The sequence below is a fragment of the Podarcis bocagei genome (assembly GCF_964188305.1).
Source record: "Podarcis bocagei genome assembly, chromosome: 1".
NCBI lineage: Eukaryota > Metazoa > Chordata > Lepidosauria > Squamata > Lacertidae > Podarcis > Podarcis bocagei.
Genome location: NC_138125.1, coordinates 33,592,557 through 33,606,794, shown reverse-complemented (window position 1 = coordinate 33,606,794; position 14,238 = coordinate 33,592,557). Strand labels below are relative to the sequence as shown.

The following is a 14,238-nucleotide window of genomic DNA, read 5'->3' as shown; positions in this document are numbered from 1 at the left end:
GAATACATAAAGAATATGTAGCTGAAACAAATATTTTTCTTCAGTAGTGCATTTTTTCTAATCAGCAGATTTAGTTTCTGTAAGATAAAAACAAAACTGAATGCGTGTGATGCGTCTTCGCAGTAAGACAGTAGCAGCTGCTATTTTGGCACCAAAAGACTGATGGAATTTACTGGCGTACTTCAAACATGCTGGTGGTTGCTATGGTATCCAAGCATGTCTGACACAGTTGTTCAAAAGCAACAAAGGTTTGTGCAATTTGTCTCACAGGACAGCAAATGATTTCTACGTGGTTGTGTGCCTTCGTGGTCCTTTTCCTCGGTGGGTGTTGTGAAAAGCCGAACCCTCAGAAGGATGAACTGCAGAAATCCAGTTTTGTTCTGTAAAAAAAAAAAAGGAGCTTCTTGTTTCAACAATGAGCTCGCTCCCTCTCGGATGTTTTCACAAATGTTTATTAGTTTCCTCACTTGTTCAGTGACATCCAGTTATTCAACCAGTGCTATTTTGCAGCTTCAGGAGATGCAGAAAGTGGCAGCCTCTCTCTTGACAGCAGAATCACAAGATGACATTACGCCAGTCCTTTAGAGTCTGCATTGGCTTCCTGTTTTCCCTCTGGGTGCATTTCCATGTGCTACTTTTGACCTACAAAGGCTTGGAAGCAGCACCCCTAAGGGACCCCTTCATTCCTTTTGACACATTGCATTATCTTAGGTTGACCCAGAGCTGCCTTTTAATAATACATTTGCCTGTGCTGAGATAGGATGTCAAGAATATGTAAAGTGGTGCCCTCGAGAGCTCTCTGATGGCTCCCCTACCCTTGGAGACCTTCCAAAGGCCAGGCATCAGCATCTTTCAGATGTGTTCAAAACCCTGCAGATTTGGACTAGTCTGCAATGGCAGGCGTATGAATTAATGGAATGGAGCTAACAATTGTTAACATGTCTCTATTCAGATTCAGCTGGCTTTTCCTGTATATCTGGCTATGTTTTAGGCACAGGAATTCATTAAAAAATGCACATTCCTCGTTTTATTCATTGTTTTATGGTCATGGCTTTTGCAATGTTACCCAGCCAATGTCTTTGAGACTGGTTGGACAAAAAAAATTAAGAAAGAAATGATCAAATCCTGCTATTCTGCATGTATTTGAATCATTGGAGAAGCATAGCGCTTGGACTGTTACATACTCAATACCTCTCTCCATTTTTTGCTTACTATTTTTTTCATACCACCCCGGTTTTCAAGCAATGCAAGATTCCAGGGGTTACAGGCACAGAAATCAAGCACGTCTTTCCCTCACAGGCTTCAGCCTGCAGCCTGCTTCTAACTTCTAACTTCACAAACACCTCCACTCTGGCTTTTGCCCTTCTAACTACCAGCTGATTGAGGGAAGGAGGCCCAACCAATTGATCTCTGGCACAAAGCCACCTCCCTTTGTTACCTTAACAACCCATACACAGGACATTACCAAGAAGCTGGCTGGCTATTCCAACAATTGGATCCTTGCTGAATCAAGGAAATAGAAGGGACTCGGGCATACAGCCTAACTGCAGCAACATCATGTTTTATTTATATTTCTGGTATTAACATGTTTCTTTGAGTAAAACAGTACAGCTATTCCCTTTTACATATAACTTCTGGCTCCACACCCAATTTCATTCCTTTTCAGTCTTGGGAGTAGCTGAAGAGATGTATTCCTCCTTCTCACTCTCATTTCCATCGCTTTTGGAAGCTCCATAGCACAGCTGAGCTGAAAGCTGAGCAGAACAGAGTTTGAAGTCAGTGCCTAGCAGCTGATCGGTGCTGATTTCAAACTCCCTGGGATCAACAAACTACTGAGTTTGTCATGAGGAGCTCCACACAGCTGCCGCTGCAGAAAGAGGAGCTTGAAGTCAGGGTTGCTGATTGGCATTAACTTAAAGTCAGTTGGCTGGATTACAAAGGGGAAAAATGGGTCGCCTGGAGTCATAGTGGTGTTAGGTGATTGACAGGTGGGCAAGACCCATCCACCTCTCAAAATGACCCACTGAAGGTGGGGGACACTAGGATTTTGCCCGCCAGCCAGATCTAGTTCATCACCCTGAAATAGATTGTTGTGTGCAAATAAATCCCAAAAAAATACTTCGCATTTGTATAGCACTTCTGAGTATTCAAAACACTATCTGCAACACCTCAATGTCACACTGATCCAAGAAGGGAGATGCATACGAAAAATCTGATGCAGAACTTAGTACTCATGGTACCCACAGAGCAATATGCTGGAAACCACCAGCTATGTGCAATAAAGGTAGAAACAGACAATATTCTGAAACAGCTGAAGAAAATTTGAAACAGGAGTAGCTGCCTGTGGTATACCATATACACTCTGGTAAACACATTTTGCACAACACAATGTGCAAAATCTCTCTGATCAGAATCGATAGTGGGAGGAAAAAAAGTACACTACAGAAAGTGAACCGTTTCTCAAACTACTTGCATCAAATTGTGACCTTCCACTCTCATAGGGACTTTTGACCCAGCAGACATGACCCCTAACAGAAGGGGGAGATGAAGAAATGTCTACTAGTTCCCCCTTCAACCTGCAACCCATGAAAATCTGCTCCAGGTGGTTGGGCAGGAGACTCCAGAACAATTTTGTTATAGAATTTGGGGGGGGGGGTAAAAAGGTAAAGGTAAAGGACCCACGACAGCTAAGTCCAGTCGCAGATGACTCTGGGGTTGCGGCACTCATATCACTTTACAGGCTGAGGGAGCCAGCGCTTGTCCACAGAAAGTTTTTCCAGGTCATGTGGCCAGCATGACTAAGCTGCTTCTAGTGCAACGGAACACTGAAACCAGAGCAGCGCACAGAAACGCCGTTTACCTTCCCGCCAGAGTGGTACCTATTTATCTACTTGCACTGGAATGCTTTCGAACTGCTAGATTGGCAGGAGCTGAGACTGAGCAACGGGAGCTCACTCCGTCGCGGGGATTCGAACCACCAACCTTCTGATCGGCAATCCCAAGAGGCTCAGTGGTTCAGACCACAGCACCACCCACGTCAGAATTGGGGGGGTCCCCTAAACACTGAGAACGAATTAATACTAGGATTTTGATGAATTGGGATATGGATTAAAGTACAGAACCGTGCCAGACAGGGAATTAAGGAAATTCCTGGGGTGGATTATGTAAACCAGCCTGGCTGGTTGGGGGAAGAGCAAACCTGTTAGCATTATAAAAATGTGTTGGTGGACCATAGAAGGATCCTTTGACCTGGGGAGTAAGATGTCACAAAAGTTGTCTGCTGTGTGTTTAAGGGGGCAGGAAAAGGGAGTTTCAAAGTATGGATTCCTGGGAAGAAGCAGGAGGAAGTAAGGCAGAAAAGGTCTCCCGCACTGCTGTAGACCATGCTGTAAGATCTGGACTCCCTCCGTGCAAACTGAAGGTGTTAATAGGCACATAAGCCCTATTTCATAAAGCACGGCAGTCTCCGCCATATCTTCTGTTGCATTAAAAATGTTTCCTTCATATAGAAATCTAGCAGTTCAGGAAGAAAGGACCATAGAGCAAAGTATTCTTCCCAGCATGCTATTTTTCTATGGTCAGAGGATGTCTTCCCACCCCCAGGGATGAACATTCAAATTCCACCAGCAGCATAAAGTGGTATGCAGTGGTACCTCCGGTTGCGGACGGGATCTGTTCCGGAGCTCCAGTCGGATCCTGAGGTTTCCGCAACTGGAGGGACCGCTTCTGTGCATGCGCGTGCGGCACAAACCCAGAACTATACTTCTGGGTTTGTCGCTTACAATATCCCGAAGTTTATGTAAGCGGAGGGATACGTAAGCGGAGGTACAGCTGTAGTCCAGAACAGTTTTATCATTTGATTCTGAGGATGGGCTTCATCATCCTTTGGGAACATAGCCAGCTTTTTTTCATTCATCTCATTGAAGTGAGTCCTTAATTTGTGCTTGGGAGTCAAGCTATTTAAACATACAAACAAGCCAAGCACTTGTGGAGATTGCAAGCGGCAGGGGGTTTGGAGAGGTATCTTTCTGCAGTGAAAACTGCTTGTCATAGAATCACTCTGAACAACTGGATGCGAGGCACAGAGGGAATGTTTTGCTCTAATGCTTTTGCAAAGTGATCGTCATCCAAGAAGGCAGAGAGAACGCCACTTTCTCCATCGACATGAATGAGAAAGCACTGGGACACTTTCGCTCTCGTCACTGTATCCTGTCAAGACCCTAAGTGAGGGGGATTGCTTCTGTATAGGTAAAATCTGGGTTATTAGACAGGAGCCTTCTGGAATCTGTGCTTTTTACACTTCAGATGTGCATAGGGATGTCTCGCCAGTAGCCTCTAGCAGCAACTACTAGCACAATCCAATGACATTATTATATTTGCAGACAACTCAATGTTTCCCTGTAGGCAGCATGCAGTTGCAGCTGCACATCACAGAGTGGGCCATTCCTGCACATTATCAGATAGTAAGGTCTGTGTGGGTGTGTGGAGGCGGTTGGAGGATGGTTGGCGGCTAACAGATTGAGGTTGAATCCTGACAAGACAGAAGTACTGATTTTGGGGGACAGGGGGTGGGTGGTGTGGGGGACTCCCTGGTCCTGAATGGGGTAACTGTGCCCCTGAAGGACCAGGTGCGCAGCCTGGGAGTCATTTTGGACTCACAGCTGTCCATGGAGGCGCAGGTTAACTCTGTGTCCAGGGCAGCTGTCTACCAGCTCCATCTGGTACACAGGCTGAGACCCTACCTGCCTGTCTTGCCAGAGTGGTGCATGCTCTAGTTATCTCCCGCTTCGACTACTGCAATGCGCTCTATGTGGGGCTACTTTTGAAGGTGACCCAGAAACTGCAATTAATCCAGAATGCGGTAGCTAGACTGGTGACTGGGAGTGGCTCCCGGGACCATATAACACCGGTCCTGAGTGGCTCCCAGCACGTTTCCGAGCACAATTCAAAGTGTTGGTGCTGACCTTTAAAGCCCAAAATGACCTCAGACCTGTATACCTGAAGGAGCATCTCCACCCCCATCGTTCAGCCCGGACACTGAGGTCCAGCGCCGAGGGCCATCTGGTGGATCCCTCATTGCAAGAAGTGAGGTTACAGGGAACCAGAGGGCCTTCTCGGTAATGGCACCCGCCCTATGGAACGCCCTCCCATCAGATGTCAAGGAAATAAGCAGCCATCCTAATTTTAAAAGACATCTGAAGGCAGCCCTGTTTAGAGAAGTTTTTAATATTTAATGCTGTATTGTTCTTAACACTTGATTGGGAGCTACCCAGAGTGGCTGGGGAAACTCAACCACATGGGCAGGGTATAAATAATAAATTATTATTATTGTTATTATGCACGTCTCCATTCTTCTTTACTGCTCTCTCAATATTGCATCTCGCTGAGACAATAGCTGACCATGGAGTGGAGGAGGGGGGTGGCTGTGATGATGTGCCGGCTTTTCTGGTTTGCCAGTGCCTTTGGGTGTCTTGCCTTCATATCAGCTGCTGGCTGCAGGTCTTGAGATCCTTGAGCGAGGAGGTTTCCGTAGGGTCCCTTCTCTGAGTCACCACTGCCCATGTGTTCAACCTCTCCCTGTGGGCCCAAGCCACAGAACTCTCCAGAAGGAAGCGGGGGAGGGGGTCTCCATTTCTACTCCCTCTTATCATTCCTGGATGCTCAGAGTGAACAGGCAGCAAGAGGAGGAGCTCCGAGATCAGGAGACCTCAGAGATGGGCAATGGGCCCCCTGCAGATGTGTGGCTTTCAACAGGTGCCCTGCAGTGGCTACTCCTGACCCTGACCCAGTTCATACCAGGTAGTGTGGAACACTCTGCTCCAGCTGTCCTTTGCATACATTACATAAGAATAGGAAAATTTATGTATTTTGACTCCAACAAGTATTTGAGTTTTAAATGTATACTTTTACAAGGGCAGCAAGATCAAAGAGAGATAATACTTCACTGTCTAGAAGAAGAATATCTCCATTTTTCTCTGACTAGAGAAGCAGAATGTGTGATAGTTCCAACTGGAGATTGCTTGTGGATTACCTGGGGAAAGTTAAAACCCACGCTATGTGCTTTCATATTTTGATAACCCAATGAGTACAAGCCGGAAGTTTCATTTAGGCCTGTAGACTGCATAAATAATTACCAAAGAAAGTTAGAATTAAAAATAAAATAAAAATCTCAGCATTTCTGAAGCTGTTTGAAGAGTAAAATGCCATATTATGTCAGTACACAGCATGCAGCAGCAACTCCCATCAATTAGAAAGCTGTTTTCTTTTTCACCAGTGATAGGAAATGTTTTATTTAAAATCACACAGGGAGCTAAAATCAAAAACATAAATCACCTGTGTTATGTAGTGTAGTTTCACCCTGGGCCAACAGGGGGATACTGTATATAGTTTTCACTCAGGTCTGTAGATAGTTTTCACTCAGGTCCGCGGCAGTTAGTTTAGGCGGGAACTCTGAGCTGTTGTGGTTACAATGTTGACAGCCGGCTGCCTATAAATACAGGCCGGCTGAGCTGTTCGCAGTCAGTTCTATTCCAGCTTATCTTAATAAAGAGCTACTTGAAGAAATCGCTGTGCCGGCTGCTATGTCAACCCACTATTTAACACTGGCGACGAGGATGGGATTGGATGGACATCAGAGCACAGCCAGATGCGGCCAGCCTCTGAACTGAGCTGAATCACAGAGCGAAATCACTGAGCGAAATCACTGAGCGAAATCACTGGGCAGAACCAATTCAGAGCTGACTGTTCTGGCTAGAGCACTGTGTTCCATCCATCGCCCTTCACGCCGGCATCGGAATCATGGCTTCACTTGTGCCTCTACCGCCGTTTGCGCCAGCCTCTGAGTCATGGGACTCCTACCTCGCTCGGTTCGACTGCTACCTCCAAGCCAACGAGCTGACAGCAGTATCAGTGGATCGGAAGCGGGGCCTATTCCTCAGCCTCTGTGGGCCTGAGGTGTTTGAGACGGCCCGAGCATTGGTTGCGCCTGAAGCAGTCCAGGCAACACCATGGGACACGATCCAAGAGAAGCTCCGCAACCACTACACACCAAAGCCGTCCAAGATTGCTGCCCGCCATGCGTTCTACCACCGGAACCAGGCAGAGGGGGAGTCAATCAACAACTACGCCACCGCCCTGCGACAGGCTGCAATGCACTGTGAGTTCCGAGACTTAGACGATGCCCTGATGGATCGAATCGTCTGCGGGGTCCGGGACATCCATCTGCAACGGCGTCTCCTAGCCAAGCCAGACCTCACGCTACAGAAAGCCATTGAGGAGGCTGTGGCCTCAGAAGCTGCTGAACGCTCCGCCCAGGAGATCCGCAAGTCCAGCAGCCCGCGTCTTGCTAGGGGGCCAGTTCCGGTGCATCATGAAGAGGCCAGCAGTGATGAGGCATCCTCCAGTGAAGACGATGACGTGCACCAGACAAAGCGGGAGCACAGGAAGCTCCAACAGAAGTCCAAGGGCCAACCGGAATGTGCTGGCTGCGGAGGCGACCATTCCCGTGCCAAGTGTCGATTCAGAGACGCCATCTGTAGGAGGTGTTCCAGAAGGGGCCACATCGCTAAGGTCTGCCGATCGGCTCCGTCTGACACCCCCCCTTCATCGACTCGCAAGTTCAAGTCTTCACTCCAGTCTGCCAAGGAAAGTTGTTTCGCTCTCACCAACTGCCGCTGCCCGTCTGGAACCACGATTGGCCAAACCGACTCGTCTACGCGACGCAAGCTGAACGTCACGGTGCTCATTGAAGGAGCTCCATGTGACATGGAGATCGACACCGGGTCTGCCCTGTCCGTCGTGTCATGGAGCACCATCAAAAGACTGGTACCCAGAGTATCCAAAAGGCAACTCGACTCTCACCGCGTACACCTGAGAGACTACCAGGGAAACGATATTCCCGTGGTAGGCGTTGGCTGGTTCCGGATCGCCTTCAAGGATTTTTCGGGCCTGCTCCGGTTGGTGGTGGTCGAAGGTCAGCGGCCAAGCCTCCTAGGGCTAGACTGGTTTGATGCCCTCGGCCTGGAAGTCACCGGCATCAACTGCATCTCTAACGCAGAGACTGAGGGTCTGGTCAAAGACTTTGCCGAGGTTTTTGACGGCACCTTGGGACAATATACTGGTACGCCCATCTCCTTTAGCCTTGATCCACAAGTCGCCCCCATCAAGCTCAAGCCACGCCGGGTTCCCTTTGCTCTCAAGGCTAAGGTGGACGAGCAACTGGACAAACTGATCGCCCAAGGAGTTTTGGAGCCCGTTGACCACGCAAAGTGGGAAACCCCCATCGTCACGCCTGTCAAGCCAGATGGGTCGGTGAGAATCTGTGCTGACTACAAGTGCACAATCAACAAGGCACTTCAGCAGCACGCTTATCCGGTTCCTGTTGTCCAACACCTGCTGCATTCCCTGGGTGAGGGTAAGGTCTTCGCTAAGCTGGACCTTGCCCAAGCCTATCAACAACTGCCAGTCGATGACGCCACTGCTGAAGCCCAGACGATCGTCACCCACCGGGGGGCATTCCGTTGCCGCCGGTTGCAGTTCGGGGTGAGTGTGGCTCCTGGCATCTTCCAAAGCCTTATGGAGCGTCTCCTGCAAGGGCTTCCGGGCGTGGTACCATATTTTGATGACGTCTTGGTGTCTGCAGAATCACACCAGCAGCTGTTCGAGCGCCTCCGTGCCGTGCTGACCAGGTTCCAGGAGGCCGGGCTCAAGGTAAAGAGGGAGAAGTGCCTGATTGCCGTTCCACAGGTAGAGTTCCTGGGCTATCTTATCGATGCCTCCGGCCTTCATCCAACCACATCCAAGATCCGCGCTATCCAGCAGGCCCCCACCCCAAAGGACAAAACGGAGTTGCAGGCATTCCTGGGGCTGCTGAACTTTTATAACATGTTCCTGCCCCACAAAGCCACTGTGGCTGAGCCTCTTCACCGACTCCTTAGCACTAAGACGCCTTGGGCCTGGGGTCATCGAGAGACGGCGGCCTTCAACGCGGTCAAGGCTCTCCTTTCTTCAGACAGTGTGCTGGTACAGTACAGTGAATCCAGGCCGCTGGTCCTTGCCTGCGACGCCTCACCTTTTGGCATCGGTGCTGTCCTTAGTCACCGTTTCCCAGATGGAAGAGAAGCACCGCTCGCCTACTTTTCCAGGACACTATCTCCGACGGAACGGAATTACAGCCAGCTCGACAAGGAGGCATTGGCACTTGTGGCTGGAGTGAAGAGGTTCCATGAATACCTCTATGGCAGGACTTTTGACCTCATCACTGACCACAAGCCACTCCTGGGCCTCCTCGCCGGTGATCGTCCAACTCCACCGGTCCTCTCACCACGCATGCTGCGATGGGCTGTTTTCCTGGCTGCCTACCACTACCGGCTCATCCATCGCCCGGGGAAATCGATGGGCCATGCCGACGCCCTCAGCCGTTGCCCTCTTCCAGCATTTGTGGAAGACCCGGCTCCAGCTTCATCGCTCCTTCTGATTGAGGATCTTCCGGCAGCGCCTGTATCGGCTGCCACTGTGGCCTCCGCGTCTGCCCAGGATCGCACCATCAGCCGGGTGCTCAACTGGGTGTGGAGGGGGTGGCCACAAGGGCCTTTTGCATCGGAGTTCCAGCCCTTCGCAACCAGACAACATGAACTCTCAGCTCATCGCGGCTGTCTGCTGTGGGGAGACCGCGTCGTGATTCCCCAGGGACTCCATCAGCGCATCCTGGAGGCTCTGCACGTTGGCCACCCGGGAATTGTCAAAATGAAGGCGTTGGCTCGGTGTTACGTCTGGTGGCCTAATATGGATGATGCCATCACTGCCTGGGTATCCGCCTGTCAAGCGTGCCAAGAGTCGAGGCCTGCACCACCGGCAGCTAAGGGACACACCTGGGAGACACCAAAGACACCCTGGTCGAGGGTGCACATCGATCTGGCTGGCCCCTTTCACGGCCGGACCTTTATGGTAGTGGTGGACGCCTATTCCAAATGGCTGGAGGTCGCCCTGATGCCCTCCACCACTACCGAAGCTGTCATCCGGGTGCTGCGAGGCCTGTTTGCAACGCATGGGTGTCCTGATGTCCTTGTCTCTGACAACGGACCGCAGTTCACGTCAGGCACGTTTGAGCGGTATCTTTTGGGACTGGGCATCCGCCATGCCCTAACGGCACCCTTTCATCCATCCAGCAACGGGCAAGCGGAAAGAATGGTGCGCTCGACAAAAGAGGCACTGGCACGCCTGGACCGGGGAGACTGGCATGAGCGGGTCGCCGAATACTTGTTCGTGCAGCACATCACTCCTCATGCGGCGACAGGGAGGAGTCCTGCTGAACTGCTTATGGGCCGCCGCCTCAGGTCACCGCTCGACCGGCTACACCCAGACTTTGCCGTGGCTGAACCCCCAGGCTGTGCCAACGCACCACGGTCATTTGTCCCAGGAAACCAGGTCTTTGCCCGGAACTATGTGGGGGACATTCCTTGGGTGCCAGCCACAGTAGTGGGAGTCACTGGACCTCGCTCGTACCAGGTGGCACTCGAAGACGGACGTTTGTGGCGACGGCACACAGACCAGCTTAGGCGCAGGGTTGGCGACTTAGACACTACCGAGGTGCCCCCAACTGCGCTTGCGGCTCCAGAAGAGACACGTACAGATGGCGAGGCCCCACCTACACCTCCCTCGCAAACTGCCAGCGTGGAGCCGAACCAAGCCGTCTCAGAACAGACTCAGACCACTCCACTTGCGGAGGCTCCACCCACAGCAGCGGATCCAGGGGAGTTGGTTCCAACGCCACCTAGGGTCGCACCACAGCCTCAGCGAGAACTGTGTGGCCCTCCAGACTTGGCTACCAGTCCCCGGCGGTCTGGCAGAGTTTCCAAGCGCCCAACTCATTTAAAGGACTACGTTGTTGGACAGGTATCACTGTTGGTCTAAGTATGGGAAATGTAACCGATATGCTTTTGTGCCTAATTGAACCATTACGCGTAGTGCTGTATATAAGGAAACCATTACGATTGTAACTAACACCTTATCTCGGTGGGGAGGGGTGTTATGTAGTGTAGTTTCACCCTGGGCCAACAGGGGGATACTGTATATAGTTTTCACTCAGGTCTGTAGATAGTTTTCACTCAGGTCCGCGGCAGTTAGTTTAGGCGGGAACTCTGAGCTGTTGTGGTTACAATGTTGACAGCCGGCTGCCTATAAATACAGGCCGGCTGAGCTGTTCGCAGTCAGTTCTATTCCAGCTTATCTTAATAAAGAGCTACTTGAAGAAATCGCTGTGCCGGCTGCTACTGCTATAGGCAAGTACTATCATTTTCAGCCTGCGAAAATTATGGAATAAGAATGGGCACCCCTCAGGCCTCTGGGCCAAATGCAGCCCCCCCCCCGACTTTCTGTCTGGGCCTCAGGCCTATAGGCCACCCCCCTTCTCCCAGGGCTGCATCCTTCACCAGCCCTGCTTTGCACCTGAGATTTTTTTTTTTGCCTGGTTGGAATATATCTTTCTTTTTTTTTTTCCCAAATATTTTTTATTAAAGGTTTTTCCTTATAATCTCCAAACATTCAATCTGCACATCACATAGTTCACTTATTGGACCTCCCACAATTCCCCTAGTAATCTTCCGTGATTATTTCTCTACCTACGCATTTCTTAATTATTATATCACCTTTAAATAAATTTGCTATCTACATTTTCTTTCTTGCAATATTTCTGATTTGTTTCACAAAGCTTCTTTAAAACACACTAGCGTTGTATGATCCTCACATAGAGTTTCCAAATACTCCCTAAATTTTCCCCAGTCCTCCAAAAACTTATGGTCTTTTTGATATCTGATCTTTCCCGTTAATTTGTCCAGTTCCGCATAATCCGTTAACTTTGCTCTCCATTCCTCCAAAGTTGGTGTCTCTTCTTGTTTCCATCTTTGAGCCAGCAGGGTTCTCGCTGCCGTTATTGCATATTGGAAAAGTTTTTTGTCCCTCTTATTTATTGCATTTCTAGTTATTCCCAGCAAAAAAGACTCTGGTCTCTTTACAAAGTTATACTTCAATATTTTCTTTAACTCACTATATATTATTTCCCAAAACCCCTTTACCTTTTTGCATTCCCACCACATGTGCATAAATGTGCCCTCCTTCTCTTTGCACTTCCAACATTTATTACAAGTTTTGTACATTTTTGCAAGCCTCACCGGTGTCATATACCATCTGTATACCATCTTCATAGTGTTTTCTTTCAACGTGATACATGCCGTGAAGTTCAAATTTTCAACCCATATTTTTTGCCATTCCTCTAACTCTATACTATACCCCAGATCCCTTGCCCAGTGAATCATCACCTCTTTCACCTCTTCATCCATCGTTTGCCATTCCAGTAAAATTTTGTACATTTTAGATATTATCTTGTAATCATTATTAATAATTTCTATTTGAAATTTTGAGTCTTTTTCATTATATCTTCGATCTTTTATCTCCTTTTTAAACATATCACTTATCTGAAGATGTTGCCACCAAACATTGACGTGTTCTTTTACTTGCTCATATGGTTTTATTCTCCATTTATCGCCTTCTTTCATGACCAAATCCCCATACGTTGCCCAATTACTCTCCATATTGATTTTCTTAATTGCCATGGCCTCTACTGGAGAGAGCCAATGTGGGACCCCCCTTTCTAATATATTTTTATATCTATCCCATACTTCAATTAGCGATTTCCGGAAAATATGATTTCCAAATGATTTGTGGCCCTTTTTTTTCTCTTCCCATAAATACACGTGCCACCCGAATCTATTATCAAATCCTTCTAAGTCCAATAGTTTTGTGTCTTTCAGTTTTATCCATTCTTTCACCCAGCAAAGACATGATGCCTCGTAATACAACCTCAAGTCTGGCAGGGCAAATCCTCCTCTTTCCTTTACATCCGTCAACAATTTATATTTAATTCTTGGTTTTTTGCCCTGCCAGATGTATCTTGATATCAATCTTTGCCATTCCTTAAAGATCTTCACTCCTCTTAATACTGGGATCATCTGAAATAAGAATATCATTTTTGGCAACACGTTCATTTTGATCATTGCTATTCTGCCCCAGAAGGATAGTTTTAACCTTCCCCAACTCTCCAAGTCTTTCTTGATTCCATGCCATACCGGTACATATATCTTTCTATGTTTTTTTGCTTGCCTCAATGGGAGGATAGAGAGAGGCATGTGTAGAAAAGTAGCCTACTGTAAGAAAGTAAAACAAATATGTGTTGCTCCACCTACTTTTGCTCCCACCCACTTCTGGCATGTGGCCCCTAGAAGGTTTCTCGGAAGGCAATGTGGCCCCCAGGCTGGAAAAGGTAGCACCCTAGATGTAGGATGTCAGGCAAAGCTAATGCTCGATGATTCTGAGCTTTGGAATCAGAGCCAAAATTTAGGAAAGATAAAGAAACAATTGAGGGGGAAAGCAGCTGAAGCACAGATAGGATAAAAGTCAGAAAAAAATCAGGGCTGGGTCATGAGTGGTGGTCTGAGGTGAGTCAGGACCAGAAACTAGCTGGCCTGCCCATGAGGCGAGATGATCTGGTCATCTCAGCTGATCTGGCCTCCTCTGTCACCGTTCACCGCCACCTCCTCTTGCACCCAGCTGCCTTCTTTGCAATTATTGTTCTCAATGACCACTTATAGAGCAGCAGATAACTGGGTTAAATTAATGGAGGAATTATGGTATATCTGTTAAGAACTAAGAAAAACCTTCTCATAGGTTCAACATACAGAGGTTTTTTAAAAAGGAAACAAATGGTCTAGAATTTGTATAACTGGGTTTAGAAGAAGCAGCAGCATAGCTGTCAACTTTTCCCTTTTCTTGCGAGGAACCCTATTCGGAATAAGGGAATTTCCCTTTAAAAAAGGGAAACGTTGACAGCTATAAGAAGAAGACAAACTCTATAACTGATTATCAGTTATTTCTCTTAAGTTTCATACAAAAGAACAGTCCAAATAATATTTATCGGAATTTCATACAAAAGAACAGTCCAAATAATATTTATCGGAATTTTTTTTTCTAACAGTGAATCTTAAACACTGCTTACTCATAGGAAGTCCCACTTTGTTCAATATGTCTCTTTAAGATTTCAGCCTGAAAAATCTTAGTAACATCACTGGGAAATAATTGAAATAGTTTAAAAATATTTATACTGTCGTCTTTTCCTAGCTGGAAAGTTAGCCATTATTCCAAATGCATTTGCTCTGTCTGATTAAAATAGACACAGAAGCCACAGAA

The 14,238-nt window shown here is 48.0% G+C and overlaps 1 protein-coding gene across 1 annotated transcript in view; it reads right to left on the bottom strand.

The window, feature by feature from the left end:
• Nucleotides 1-233: 233 nt before the first annotated feature.
• Nucleotides 234-14,238, bottom strand: part of LOC308592717 (uncharacterized protein) — a gene marked incomplete at its 3' end in the record, with an annotated part of 48,038 nt that continues 34,033 nt past the window's right edge. The window contains exon 3 of the mRNA XM_081204390.1: nucleotides 234-380. Coding sequence (XP_081060516.1) covers nucleotides 234-380 — 147 coding nt within the window. The remainder of the gene's footprint in view (nucleotides 381-14,238) is intronic.